General features: G+C 36.2%; 1 protein-coding gene across 2 annotated transcripts in view; it reads right to left on the minus strand.

The window, feature by feature from the left end:
• Nucleotides 1-10,990, minus strand: part of dhx57 (DEAH (Asp-Glu-Ala-Asp/His) box polypeptide 57) — a 33,453-nt gene extending 22,463 nt beyond the window's left edge. For both annotated transcript variants that reach the window (XM_021480720.3, XM_073920585.1), the window contains exons 1-8: nt 10,884-10,990; nt 10,156-10,623; nt 9,621-9,824; nt 5,471-6,354; nt 5,188-5,381; nt 2,098-2,219; nt 1,815-2,013; nt 57-181 (exon numbers count right to left, since the gene is read on the minus strand). In XM_021480720.3, coding sequence (XP_021336395.2) covers nt 57-181; nt 1,815-2,013; nt 2,098-2,219; nt 5,188-5,381; nt 5,471-6,354; nt 9,621-9,824; nt 10,156-10,562 — 2,135 coding nt within the window. In that variant the 5' untranslated portion in view covers nt 10,563-10,623; nt 10,884-10,990. The remainder of the gene's footprint in view (nt 1-56; nt 182-1,814; nt 2,014-2,097; nt 2,220-5,187; nt 5,382-5,470; nt 6,355-9,620; nt 9,825-10,155; nt 10,624-10,883) is intronic.
• Nucleotides 10,991-15,719: the final 4,729 nt, after the last annotated feature.

The following is a 15,719-nucleotide window of genomic DNA, read 5'->3' on the forward strand; positions in this document are numbered from 1 at the left end:
TGTCAGATTCACTTCATGTGACGGTTTATTTATGTGCATTTGAGCTTTCCACAAACCTCTCTTCTGTTCGTTCATGGACCTCATCCACGATCACATGTGTGACACCGCTGAGCTCAGGATCACCTTCTAACCTCCTCAAAAGAACACCAGTTGTGCAGAACATCAGCCTGGTGATGGAGGACTGGATGCAACAAAACACAAAAACTTCTATTAGAAGGCTAGGTATTACCGCATAACACTACCATGCAAAAATCAGACAGAGAGAAAAAAAATAATACAACAAAATAAATATATTTTTTTAAATGGAAAGAAAATAAATATTTTATTCAGCGATAATGTTTTAAACTGAACAGGAAAAAAGACATTACAATGTTTTACAAACTTTTTCAACTTGCATTCAATTGAATTTTTTTAAGTCCATGGTTTACACAAAACATTCATAACAGGAACTAATTTCAACTATGATAATTCAGTTGGTGATGGCTGGTGAAAAAAATCACCATCACATGAATAAACTAAATTCTAGAATACTATTTGTTTTTAACGGCAAGAAAACAGTGAAGTAATCTGTTGAGTTGCTTTTTAGCCTGAATTAAAATAAAACCAACTTCGGGATTGTCATTTATACTACACTAAACTGAATAGGGTTCAACGCTAAGGATTTTTTCTACTGGCCCGATTGGGCCAGCGGTTCAGATTTTTACTTGCCCTGCGAATATTTTCACTGACCCCACCAAAAAAAAGTTAAGTTAATTGAAATTCCTTAGCCACATGTTTTTAATATTGTGTCAAAAATGTGTTTTGAATCTAGAATTTTTATTTTTTTTAAATGTTAAAAAATGTATAATGAGCATATCTTCGCATTGTACCCACGTAAATGTCTGCTTCCAAGACATTCTTTTAGCCTCATAAATTCATTTCGCTATACTGGTTTTTACCAGGTTACAAAAAAAACGTCATGCTCACAACATCCAATCAGATCGAAGGAACCGAAAAGCAACATGGTGTTTACGACATCACTGAGAAGGCAGCATTTAAAGGCTTAAAAGCACAACCTGTTTCTCGATTCTAAGACTGTATTTATATGCAATTGACAAATAGTCGCAGACAAATTGAACTCTTGTGACAAGGCACTACAAATCCGGCTAGTAACAATTCTGTCTACTGTCCAGAGCGCCTCGCACGCTGGCCCCGGGCCACCGGGCAGTCCTTATTGTTGAGCCCTGCTGAATCAGTTTTAATTTACTAGAACTAAACCAGAAATCTACTATTACTCTCCTGCCTGCCTGAACTGCTGGAATGTTCCACAGTTAGAAATATTTATGTATTTGTATTATTTTTTCTTCATCTATGTGAAGCCGCATTGACACAATCTAAATTGTAAAAAAGCAGTACAGAAATAAAGAAGAATTGAACTGAATTATGATAATAAAAATATTTTACATTTTTGCAAGACTTACAAGACTTAACATTCTTAAAAACAGTAAAAGACTCTTAAACTAGTACAAAAATCGTACCAACCCCAGCTTTTAAATAAGATTTTTGAGGATCTGTTATGAATATATTTTCCTTAAATGGTTTTCATGAAAAAAAAAATCACTATTATTAAAAATAATTATTTTATTTAAAAAAAACTGACTTGAAAACAATTCATTTCAGAACAAAAGAATGAAAACACAAAAATGACAAATTTCAATAAATAAATTCATCTACAAATCAAATTTATACTATTATTTATATTAACAATAAAACAACGAATGATAAAAGATGATGAAAATCTTATGACATGCAGTTGGTATGTAAAGTGGTGTTACCCTGACGGTCTCCAGGCGGATCTGGTAGCCTGTGGAGTGCCCCAGGGCCTCTGCCCGCTCCTGAGCCACTCGAGTTGCAACAGCAATGGCAGAGATTCTGCGTGGCTGAGTGCAAATAATGTTGGCTACTCTATCCGGCCGTCCAGTCTGGAGGAAATTATCCAAGATAAACTGAGGAATCTGAGTAGTTTTCCCACACCTGAAGTTACATTAATATAAATAATATATGATATGCAAACAAGACAGGTTAATAGATTTTAAATTATGCGGATCACAGACCTACCCGGTCATTCCACTGATAACCAGAACCTGGTTCTTAACCAAACACTCCAATATGGCCTCTCTCTTCTGCCATGCTGGGAGTTTCTGCCTCTGCTCTTGCATTGATATGTATCGCCTCGATGACTGAAAGAAAAAACACATAAAGATCAGTTAAGCCAAACCAAAATGATTTTTCCTTTTTTTGAAAGTTGTGAAAACTCTACAAAAGGAGTTTTTTTTTATTTTTATTTTCCGCATTCATTTACAAAAATAAATGTCTGTCCACGCGAAAAGGCAAAAAACTGTGTGCTGCATGTTAAGGGGGCTTTTATGCATTTATGATGGGTTCACACCATTTAGGAAAAATCTGAGATATTGGGCCCTATCATACACCCGGCGCAGTGTGGCGCAAGTCGCGGCCCAATAGTCTTTTGGTAGTTTCAGCTTGGCGCAAGAGACGTTTTGAGGCGTTGTGCTACGCTGTTTAAATAGCAAATGCATTAGCGCTCATTTGTGCGCCAATAGGCGTTCTGGTCTAAAAAGGGAGGCGTTCTGAGGTGGACCGCTGGCGCATTGCTATTTTGAGAAGCTATAATAGATTTTTCATTAGACCAAAACTAACCCGGTCTAAACTCCGGCACAGAGTTGCGCCTCGCTTACTTATTGCTTAATACACACAATAGACAAATATCTTTACTTATGAAAAAATTTAAATATTTAGGATATATATAGGATATAATAAGAATAGATATAGAATATAAATATAAAGGATTAAAATATTACAAAAAATATTATTTTCTAGCCTACATAAATATGAAAAATCACTGCTTTTATGTCTTCTTCATCTCGGGAGGCTTTTTCAGTTCATTCATAACAATTTGCTTTTGTATAATGTTATTATTATTAGCAGTATTATTTATTATATCCATATGTATATTTGTTTTTATTAAAAACAAGCTTAGATTTGCCCACCTGTCAGGTTTTAGACCATATGGGGCACAGCATGTGTTTTAGGATATAATTCAGGTTTTTGAGCTCATTTTGTTATTATTGTTCATTTATTCGTTTGCTGGAAATTAGAACTGAAATTAGAAATAGTTTTGAAACTAATATTTGCGCTTAACAAACAAACTTATTTTTTTTATAGACTAATTGATGTCTGTGCGTAAAGGTTTCCCTGTCCAAGAGCGAATGTGAAAGTGATCCATTAACTCTCATTCTCACGCAGTAGATGCTCTGTTTAACAGTTTTCTGTTAAAAAACTGTTAACTGTTTGCTAGTGAAATGCTCATTTTTTCCACTTAGACTTACTTTGCATCCTGTAAATAGCGAATGCGCTCTTGGCACGACGCAGCTGACTCTTAAAGGCAATGGGAGATGAGACTCTAATTGGTTTATTCTTAAAACACACCCATAACTCATTAAGAAAATAAACTTAACCCTTTTAGACCATGCGACGAAGCGCAAGGCATATTTCCCGTCCTTAAATTAGCAAAAACGCGTCCTGACACGCCCTGAAAGCATTTGCGCCCTGCGTTTTGCACTTTGCGCATGGACCGTCAAAATAGAGCCCATTGTGTCAAAGGAAGAGATGGAGAGGCTTGTCCATGCCTTCATCTCTTCTCGATTGGATTTTTGTAATGTTCTGTTCACTTGTCTAAACAAATCCTCTATGGAGCGATTGCAAGTTGTGCAGAATGCAGCAGCGAGGCTTTTAACTAACACCAGTAGGAGGTCACACATTACACCTGTGCTTAAGGCACTTCACTGGCTTCCTATTAGTTTTAGTGTAAATTTTAAGATTTTGGCCATTACATATAGAGCTCTGCATGGTCAAGCACCCCTGTATATACAAGATCTTTTAAGCAGTCACTCATGTAGCCGGTCTCTGAGGTCTTCTGGCAAAGACCTGTTAGCCTTTCCCAGAACTCATCTTAAGACTCAAGGTGCTTTCTGTGTGGTGGCCCGATGGCTCTGGAACTCTCTCCCTTTAGCACTGAGAACTCTGGGATCAGTTGAACTATTTAAAAAGCATTTAAAGACACACCTTTTTGGGTCACGCTTTTAATTAACAGTATTAGTGTTTCTGTATTTGGACTTTTAATTAGTTTTAATGTTTTAACATGTCTTCTTTTATTGCCATGTGTTCTTTTAGTTGTTATTTCTTATTGTTAAGCACTTTGTGACTCAATGTCTGGGAAAGGTGCTATATAAATAAACCTTTACTTACTTACTTACTTGCCGGCAGCTAGCTCTCTGCAACTCTCACATGAAGCTAACTGAAGCTAAGCAGGGCTGCGCCCGGTCAGTACCAGGATGGGAGACCACATGGGAAAGCTAGGTTGCTGCCGGAAGTGGTGTTAGTGAGGCCAGCAGGGGGCGCCCAACCTGCAGTCTGTATGGGTCCTAATGCCCCAGTATAGTGACGGGGACGATATACTGCTCAGTGAGCGCCGTCTTTCGGATGAGACATTAAACCGGGGTCCCGACTCTCTGTGGTCGTTAAAAAAATCCCAGGATGTCCTTCGAAAAGAGGGGTTTAACCCTGGCATCCTGGCCAAATCTGCCCACTGGTCTCTGTCCATCATGGCCTCCTAACCATCCCCATATTTCAATTGGCTTCATCGCTGTCTCCTCTCCACCAATCAGCTGGTGTGTGGTGTGCGGTCTGGCGCAAAATGGCTGCCATCGCGTCATCCAGGTGGATGCTGCACACTGGTGGTGGATGAGGAGATTCCCCCCCATTGTGTAAAAGCGCTTTGAGTGCCCAGAAAAGCGCTATATAAATGTAAGGAATTTTTATTAACTATTATTAATAAATTACTTACACCAAACAGGGAATTAAGTATTTTTGGATTTGAGTCAGGGCATTGTGCAGTGCGAACGATGCAGAATTTGCAATGCGTTTGCCACAAAGGTGCAGAATTTGCCTCATTCGAATCTTTCACCATTGGTATGAACCCAATCATGTTGGCCAATCAAAAAGAAAAAAACAGCGCACTTGCTGACATTATGAAGTAAAAGCTCTGGTCGTGCAGGTGTTGGACAATGAAACTGAAATGCCTGGTTTTAGACAACAATAATTCATTCGTAGGGTGTAGAATTGTGTTACCCGTTTCCTTTTGAACTCTCTGCACAGCTTCTTGTTCTCTTCCTGCATTTGCTCAGTTCTGATTTCAGTCTTCTTCACCATCCTCTTCCTCAAGTTAACATAGCTCTCGTTTTCTACTGGGATACATTCCTCTTCATCTTCATCATCCTCTTCATCTTGTACATCATCAATATCCTCACTTAGGATTTGTGCAACTAATTAAACACAAAACTTTCATTATACAGTGAAATATTATATCAAGTATGATTAAATCATGGAGGCTTTAGGATGTTCGGCTCCTTACCTTCTTTTTGTTTCACTCTGTGGTTCGTGATCTCGGTGATGCTAGTTGAGGTTGACTGATCTCTAGTTGCTGAAGTCCTATTGTCTACATTGTTTTTATTGCTTCGACTCTTTGCCGGTGTGACAGTGGGAGGAGCCAGCACAGGAGGCGGGGCACTATACTTGTGATGAGCAGCTGACAGCAGCTCCCTGACAGGACCATCCTCTTCCAGGCTGGAAATAAGGGTGTAGACCACTGGCTCACCTTCCTCTGCAGCACTGAGTGACTGACCGAACAGATACTCCGTGACACTGAGACGTCCAGCCCCTGAGAGTGATTCATCTGTACTACTGAAGGCCACAAGTGGAGGTTGAAAAGGATATAAACTGCCTGGTTGGAAACGGATCTCCAGCTGGTAAATTGGAGCATCTGCGTTGCTAAACCCCGGTTGACTTGCCTTACAAAAATCTCTTGAAGTGCTTGATTCGTGAACTTGGTGCTTGAACTTGCAGCGATTCCCAAACTTACAACCTGCCCCCCTTAAGTAAAACTTGCAAATCTGATTGGACTCTGACTGCTTTTTAGAATGCTTAGAGTCAGAAAGTTTGATCCGTCTTTCATCCAACCACAGCAAATCAAGCTGAATAGTCCAAACCCGATTACTGATGCGCTCGCAGAACCTTTCGCCGTAGATTGCCGTCAAAGCAAAGGCCTCTTCCTGTCGCAAAGCTACACATTCCCCCTGTGAAGGGGGATCAGATGTTTGCGGGCTGAGGGCGCTAGAGCCAAATCGTTCTTTGAACATCTGTGATAGAAGAAGCTCTAATGTTGCTCCAACCTCACCGCATCCACTTCCTTCTCCGGCTTCCAAAGCTTGTCTGCTGCGCTCACGGTCAAACCCATACCTGCAACATGGGTAATACTGAGTTGCTAATATATGGAGGGTACAAGCAAGTATATTTATTTAGTAAGTATACAAATATCAATGTTCTAGTTGTGTACTTGTGTACTAATAGCGCTTGAGACAAACTGGCCCACTCTCTAGTTTTTAAAAGGATAGTTTTCTATTTTACGTTTAAAATAACTTCTATTGCCCTGACAGTCCCAGTCAGCAGGGTAAACTGTGAGAGGGACTTCTCAACCATGAACAGGGTAATTAATACTTTTTATAACAGCATTTGCTGCTTTAAGCTACATTTTGTTTTAAAATGATGTAACAATAAGGGCCCTATCATACACCCGGCGCAGTGTGGCGCAAGTCGCGGCCCAATAGTCTTTTGGTAGTTTCAGCTTGGCGCAAGAGTCATTTTGCGGCTTTGCGCTACGCTGTTTAAATAGCAAATGCATTAGCGCTCATTTTTGCGCCCATAGGCGTTCTGGTTTAAAAAGGGAGGCGTTCTGAGGCGCACTGCTGGCGCGTTGCTATTTTGAGAAACTATAATAGATTTTTCATTAGACCAAAACTAACCCGGTCTAAACTCCGGCGCAGAGTTGCGCCTCGCTTATGCACTGCTTAATACGCACAAGAGAGCAATAGCCAAATATCTTTACATATGAAAAAGTTTAAATATTAAGGATATATATAGGATATAATAAGAATAGATATAGAATATAAATATAAAGAATTAAAATATTACAAAACATACTATTTTCTATTCTACATAAATATGAAAAATCACTGCTTTTATGTCTTCTTCATCACAGGAGGCTTTTTCAGTTAATTCATAACAATTTGCTTTTGTATAATGTTATTATTATTAGCAGTATTATTTATTATATCCATATTTATATTTGTTTTATTAAAAACAAACTTAGATTTGCCCACCTGTCAGGTTTTAGACCATATGGGGCACAGCATGTGTTTTAGGGTATAACTCAGGTTTTTGAGCTCATTTTGTTATTATTGTTCATTTATTCGTTTGCTGGAAATTAGAACTGAATTTAGAAATAGTTTTGAAACTAATATTTGCGCTTAACAAACGTATTTATTTATAGACTAATTGATGTCTGTGCGTAAAGGTTTCCCTATCCAAGAGCGAATGTGAAAGTGATCCATTATCTCTCATTCTCACGCAGTAGATGCTCTGTTTAACAGTTTTCTGTTAAAAAACTGTTAACTGTTTGCTAGTGAAATGCTCATTTTTTTTCCACTTAGACTTACTTTGCGTCCTGTAAATAGCGAATGCGCTCTTGGCGCGACGCAGCTGACTCTTAAAGGGAATGGGAGATGAGACTCTAATTGGTTTATTCTCAAAACACACCCATAACTCATTAAGAAAATAAACTCAACCCTTTTAGATCATGCGCCATGGCGCAAAGCAGGTTTTCCCGTCCTTAAATTAGCAAAAACGCGTTCTGAGATGCCCTGAAAGCGTTTGCTGCCTGCGTTTTGCGCTCTGCGCATGGACCGTCAAAATAGAGCCCTCAATGTTCATTTTTAGCTTGTATGGTTGTACAGTTCAAATAATTGTTCAGTTATTTACTGTAATCATTAAAAGAAATAAAATAACAACTAAAAGGTTGTTTTGATTATCACTGTATTGTATACTTACAGGTTGGGGTTGGGATGTTTGACTTTGTTTTGTTTTTGTTTGTTTGTTTTTGTAAGTTTTTGCATAGCAGAAAATTAATCCTGGAAATTGTGATTATTGTAAGTCTATTCAATGACCAAATAAAACCTTAAAATTAACAAATCAACACAAATTAACCATGACTCCTTGTGTTTGTGTCAGTGTCAGTCTTACCAGCCGCGCCACAACCCCAATACCCCCTCCCAAAAAAATCAACTGTAAACCTACAACACTGAAACTATTTTAGTAATTTATAAAACATTGATCATCTATAACAGTGGTTCTCAAACTGTGGTACGCATACCACTAGTGGTACGTAGGCTTCCTTCCAGTGGTACGCGGAGGAATACTGAATAATGAAAGAAAAAAAATGAATACAGTTTTAAGCCTCTGACACAAACAATTACACTGATGTGATCAGCACCGGCTGACCCGTGTGCTCACATCAGTGTGCTTAGAATGTATACTTTAGTTCATCGTGGTATCAGATGCTAAGAATAGGAGCTAGAATATAGCTTAATTAAAGCATAGCTTAATTAAAGTTACACTGTAAAAAATGGCCGTGATTTCAACGGTAAAAAACTGTAAAAATGCTACAGTAAAAATCTGTGACCTGGTTAACAGTATGTTTCCTTAATATATACAGTGAATAACCATGGCTGACACTATAAATATTCCTAATAATAGGAAAAATCTGCCTCGTCATTATGGTGGTACTTGGAGAGACTATTTTTCTGAAGTGGTACTTGATGAAAAAAGCTTGAGAACCACTGATTTAAAATCTTACAATCTAGACAAAGTATCTGCACACATAATTCTGTTAATGATAATAATTATACAATAAATCCGTCATTAACATTTTTATTAGGCTTAATGTTCATTCATTTTCTTTTTGGCTTAGTCTCTTAATTAATCCGGGGTCGTCGCAGTGGAATGAACTACCAACTTATCCAGCACATGTTTTAGGCAGCGGATGCCCTTCCAGCTGCAACCCATCTTTGGGAAAGACTTAATGTTTTAATAAATAAATAAATAAATATATAAATAAATTAATTAATTAACTAAATAATTAATTAATTAATAGTTACCTTAATATACTTCAAAAATTATTTAACATGCATGTTAAAATTCTACTGTACAATACTATATATTTTGTATATTGTTTACTCATACTGTATATTAAAAGTAAACTATAATATGTAATAACATGTAATTTACGAAAAGAAAAATATCATTCTTAAAATACACTTGATGATTCTCAATATTAATAATTTGTTAACATAATTTGATGGTATATGATATTTAAATTGGTTTTATTAAGTTTATTAAGTTTTATTAAAAGGACACTGACCAGAAACTTTTTTTTATCATGTGTCTTTCAAGAATACTTTAAAGTAGTCTAAATAGAGCAGATGTTGGTCATTTAAGCATACTGATGTATTGTATAATTGTTATATCCCACAATGAAACACAGTTTTAAGTTTTAAACCCTAAAACACTGCCACTTAATTTTAATGTAGAATTAATAGTAAGCATAGCTGCTTTTCAAAAACATAATACTGAACCTAATTATACAGGGTAATCTTCTAGCAATAGTATACCTGCACAGAGTTCCAAGAGCAAACAGGGAGATCACCGGTTCGGGTTTTTTGTGCTTTTCCTCAACAGGGTCTTCCATCCAGTCATCAGTCTCCGCATATTCTACTCCATCATCATGGGTTATCCAGTACTGACCTTCCTCTCGATGGTCCAGCTCATCATACTCCTCATCCTCTTCCTCCTCTCCACCTTCATAATCAGAGCCACTACATGACAAGAACACATTATTCAGCATTAAAAACTATGTAAACCAATATAAATGTCTGTTTGAGGAGTTGAGTGTAACTAGATAATAATACATGTTGCTATTGTTTTTTTTAATTTGATTAGAACATTTTGAATGCTTTGTTGGCTAAATAGACGAAACCAAAAATGTAATAGCCAATCATAGATTCTATTCAAACCAAATTTTGTAATGTTTTGATAGATCTTGAAATTAGTTGTTCGCATTGTGTTTTAAAATGAATGAATTATATGAACATAAAACTACTAAATAAATGGTGACTGCTGTTTCTATAGAAGCAAACACAAGTTCACCTGTTAGGGGTTTGATACTCCTGATTCTGAAGTTCCCGAAGAAGTTCTTTGACCTGTAGTTTGTTCTCTGACGTCATGTGAATCTTCTGCAAGGGAAGAGGCACTTGTTCTGATCTAAACCTGGATCTCTTCTCCTCGTCATCATCGTGTTTTCTAGGTAGTCCCAGAGATCTTCCTCTGCCTCTTCCACCCTGAGCCCCGCGGACACCTCCACCTCTCGAACCTCTAGAGGAGGGAGGCTTGAATGAGCGACTGGGACCAAAATCCAGGCTGAAATCATCTCCATCATCCCAGCCTCCACTGGCAAATTTCTTGCCTCCACCTCCACCACCTCCTCCTCTACCTCCCCTGGGTTTATTAAACCGACCTCCACCCCGATTGGGTTTGCTCCTTCTCCTTCCACTCATGACTTCAGCTACCTTTTAGAGCATCCATGAATCACATAAATCAAGTGCTTTGAAGCACTTCCTGAAAAACATTATGTACAAAAGCAGCTTTTTAACAATTAAGAATATGTTTCTCATTTGAATTTCTTATCTGCCTTGATTTTATGTTGATGAAGATTGCAAGCATAAACAAATGTTCAAACGTGAAAACACAGTGACTCAACGTGTTATGAGTTATGATGACGTTTAAACGGTCACGTTAGTACATTACCGGCAGACTAACGTTACAAGTACAACAGCAGTTCAACTTATAATGGTAATTGACAATGAAACCCAACTCACAAAACAAATTGAAGTTATACACGAATCTCTTGCTGTACAGTTACAGCTACTTTGGTATGATTGTGAAAATGAAAGGTGGAATTTTGCAGCAAGTGGAGTGCTTCAACAGGAAACATGCTTCGTTTTCAAAATAAAGGTGTTTTGTTACAAAATAAAAGCTTTAAGTCTTTGAATTATCTTCGCTGCTGTATTTTGAAATGAATAACCGAAATTTCACATAAATTCTCTAAAGATACCATTCACATACTTAGAACTATATAAAGTTTCCTCTGTCTTCAAAAACTAAAGAAGTTCAAATTAAAAGGATATTGCCGTCAAGTGAAAATAAAAGAATTAGATTTAAATTTGAGTCTATTAATGTATGTTACACAACAAATCATTTGTTTTTGTTTTTTCAATGTATGTTTGTGGATGCATTATGGTCAGATGTTTATGACAGTCTTTACTCAAAGATTCCACACCTCAGGATCTTTAATGTAAATTACATCATTTACACACACATATATATATATGTGAAAATACTAGTGTTTTCTTTCCTATCTTCATAGCAGGGTTATTTTATATTGAAGAATAGCCTTGTTTTTAATGGAACAAATAAAATATCTTATGTTCTTTTTTCCAGACCTGCTGTGAGTGTTCCAATATAGGGTTAACTTCCCCATCCATAATAAATTGTAAAGATTTCTGAGATAGAGCATCAATAACACTGAATGGGAAAGTCAGAGTTTTCTCTATTTTCATCCAGCTTATACCCTCTACATTACCATAGTTTTACTTTTTTTTTTTTTTTTTTTTACAGTTAAGTGTAAATCTTATTTTTAGGCCATGACTATACAATGTTAAGCAGTTAAGTTGAGCTGTATGTGAAATGACTGAACCTGAACTAGGTGGGTTGTATTTAAAAATAGCCATAAAGGTCATTCAGCTTCCTCGCGGCTATTGCATTTGGTCATAAATTAAGGCATATAGCGTACTATAAGATCAATTTGTATATTCTGGTTATATTTGCATCACACATTTATCTCTACATTTATTTCGTTTCTACTCTTTTAATAGTCTATTTTGTCACTTCCACTCTTGAATTATCATTAGCTTGCTAAAAAAGAACATCAATAAGTAATACTTGCTGGCAGCTATAGCTCTCTGCAACTCTCACATGATCGCCCGCTGAAGCTAAGCAGGTCTGCGCCTGGTCAGTACCTGGATAGGAGACCACATGGGAAAGCTAGGTTGCAGCTGGAAGTAGGGTTAGTGAAGCCAGCAGTGGGCGCTCAACCTGCTCTGTGTGGGTCCTAATGCCCCAGTATAGTGACGGGGACTCTAAACTGCTCAGTGAGCGCTGTCTTTCGGATGAGACTTTAAACTGAGGTCCCGACTCTCTGTGGTCGTTAAAAATCCCAGGATGTCCTTTGAAAAGAGTTGGGGTTTCACCCTGGCATCCTGGCCAAATCTGCCCACTGGCCTCTCTCCATCATGGCCTCCTAACCCTCCCCATATCATAATTGGCTTTAGCACTTAGACTGTCTTCTCTCCACCAATCAGCTGGTGTGGGGTCTGGCGTAAGGAATTATCATTATGCTTTAAAACATAAAAGCACATTGTTGCTTCGTCCACCACTGGCCTTTTGGATAACTAAGTGCCCCAAATAAAATGTCCTGCAGTTTTGAATTGCATCTGTAAAATGTATAGCCTGTATTGTATTGCACAGCCCAATCATAGAGGACTCACAACATTAAAAATATATAGGTTCAGCCGTCTAGAAAAGTGTCATCATGTTACATATGAGCAAGGAATTCAGTGTCTTGCATAAAAGCTGTTTTTTTTTCTTCCTAGTGTCTCAACATGCTGCCAAACACTGCTAGCACTGCTCTAGCTCACTGCACTCCACTATTCGTAATGGTCCAATTACATTAGATAGACAGCTTTAGTAAAAGCTCTCTCAGAGGTTGCTGAGTTCACAGAATCAAGTCTTTTCAGTCCAGCAAATTATTTGTGAGTCATTTGTCATTTCTGAGTATTCTGGGTCTTTTAATCTCTGCTCATTTTCTACGCTCACAGCTTTAAATTACTTCTTTAAAGGTTTATTACATTACAGAACGACTTCTGCTGTTGTGTAAATGTTCTGAATTTCTTAATATAAACATTATACAAAACCGTCAGTAATTTTGACTCAAATTTTGATATTAAATAGTTCTCCCATATTATGAACTTTGAATCTGATCACATTTATAGCCTAACAAGGTACATCAGACCCAAGTCTAATGCAAAATGTGTGTTTTAGATCAAATATGAAACTATAACATGACTAAATTCATGTTTACTCTGAGTTTACTGATCATAATGGTCTGCAGGTGCTTGATGGTAGCAGTTTTAGACTTGAACAACCTTCATGTCGACAGATGGGGGAGCTAGTTAACCAGAAGAGGTTGGCTGACTGATGCCAGACCAGATGAACTAACAGCACTACATAGATGAAGTCAGAATTATTAGCCCCCCTGAATTATTTGCCCCTCTGTTTATTTTTCTTCTTCTTCAATTTCTGTTCAACAGAGAGATTTTTTTTTTAAACACATTTCTAAACATAATAGTTTAATAACTCATTTCTAATAACTGATTTAATTTATCTTCGCCATGATGACAGTAAATAATATTTCACTAGATATTTTTCAAGACACTTCTATACAGCTTAAAGTGACATTTAAATGCTTAACTAGGTTAATTAGGTATATATATATATATATATATATATATATATATATATATATATATATATATATATATATATATATATATATATATATATATATATATATATATATATATATATATATATATTTGTTTTAAAGGCTAAAAGTCTTATTTTGGTGGTACATTAAGAGAGGTCATTCTGCTATTTGGGACACATGGAAATAATTATTGTGGGAGGGAAACATGCTTTTGTATGCTGTATTGTGACTTAGTAGATTACAATTCATGTGATGTGGTGAAGTTCAATTTTGGTCATTTAATCTGAGGTGTAGTTCTTGCCATTTCCAAATCATTACCTCTAACTTTTAATTCAAACTCCAATTTAGCCAATTTAAGGGAGTAGTTAAGTTTATGTTTTGGTATTGGGATGTAGAATATAATCGTGCAGAATATGCAGTTTTTAAGTATAAATAAACAACTTGTATCTTAATAATAGGCTTGTATTATGCCACCAGTTAATAGTGAGACTTGATACTTAAACTGGTGTTACCAACATTTTTTAGCAGCCATTACTATGGTCTATTATATTATATTATATTATATTATATTATATTATATTATATTATATTATATTATATTATATTATATTATATTATATTATATTATATTATATTTTATTATATTATATTATATTATATTATATTATATTATATTATATTATATTATATTATATTATATTTTATTATATTATATTATATTATATTATATTATATTATATTATATTTTATTATATTATATTATATTATATTGTATTAATTATATTATATTATATTATATTATATTATATTATATTATATTATATTATATTATATTGTATTAATTATATTATATTATATTATATTATATTATATTATATTATATTATATTATATTATATTATATTATATTATATTATATTATATTATATTATATTATATTATATTATATTATATGTCGCCTCACAGCAAGAAGATCGCTGGTTTGAGCCTCGGCTGGCTAAGTTGGCATTTCTGTTTGGAGTTTGCATGTTCTCCCTGCGTTTGTGTGGGTTTTCTCCAGATGCTCCGGTATCCCCCACAGTCCAAGGACATGTGGTACAGGTAAATTAGTAAGGCTAAATTGTCCATATAGTGTTTGAGTGTGAATGTGGATGTTTCCCAGGGATGGGTTGTGGCTGGAAGGGCATCCGCTGCGTAAAAAAACGTTCTGGATAAGTTGGTGGTTCATTCCACTGTGGCGACCCCGGATTAATAAGGGGACTAAGCTGAAAAGAAAATGAATGAATTTATTCATTCATTCATTCATTTTCTTGTCGGCTTAGTCCCTTTATTAATCCGGGGTCGCCACAGCGGAATGAACTGCCAATTTATCCAGGAAGTTTTTACGCAGCAGATGCCCTTCCAGCCGCAACCCATCTCTGGGAAACATCCACACGCACATTAACACACACACTCATACACTACAGACAATTTAGCCTACCTACCCAATTCACCTGTACCGCATGTCTTTGGACCGTGGGGGGAACCGGAGCACCCGGAGGAAACCCACGCGAATGCAGGGAGAACATGCAAAAAATGAGGTTCGAACCAGCGAACTTCTTGCTGTGTGGCGACAGCACTACCTACTGCACCACTGCCTCACCTGAATTATATTATATTATATTATATTGCTGAAATAAAAGGCTTTTCTGTGTACTTTTGAACACAAATACACATTTAAAGTTAACATGAAATAAAAAAAACTAAATAGCTTATTTTTATATGTATGTTTGTCATAAATTATTATGCATCTGTCATATTAATTTGTACAAGTTAATTTGCCCTCATAATCTTTAATCAAATACCATAACCTTCCTTCCCTCCTCGAAGAGACTTTTCTTCGCTTCTTGACACATGGAACACCTTTAAGGCAGGGCTAATTCAGTCTTCCAAAAATCCAATCAGTTCCCAAAGAATAAATTGAAGCACCATATGCATTTTTTGTCTCATTTCAGAAACCAATCAATTTCAATTCAATTCATTTCAATTGGATGTACAGTATGTCATGAAATAAAGGACAAACTTAGGGGGGAAAAGGGACATACTTAACTTCATTTACATTGAATCAAGGA

This window comes from Danio rerio, chromosome 13 (genome assembly GCF_049306965.1).
Source record: "Danio rerio strain Tuebingen ecotype United States chromosome 13, GRCz12tu, whole genome shotgun sequence".
Taxonomy (NCBI): domain Eukaryota; kingdom Metazoa; phylum Chordata; class Actinopteri; order Cypriniformes; family Danionidae; genus Danio; species Danio rerio.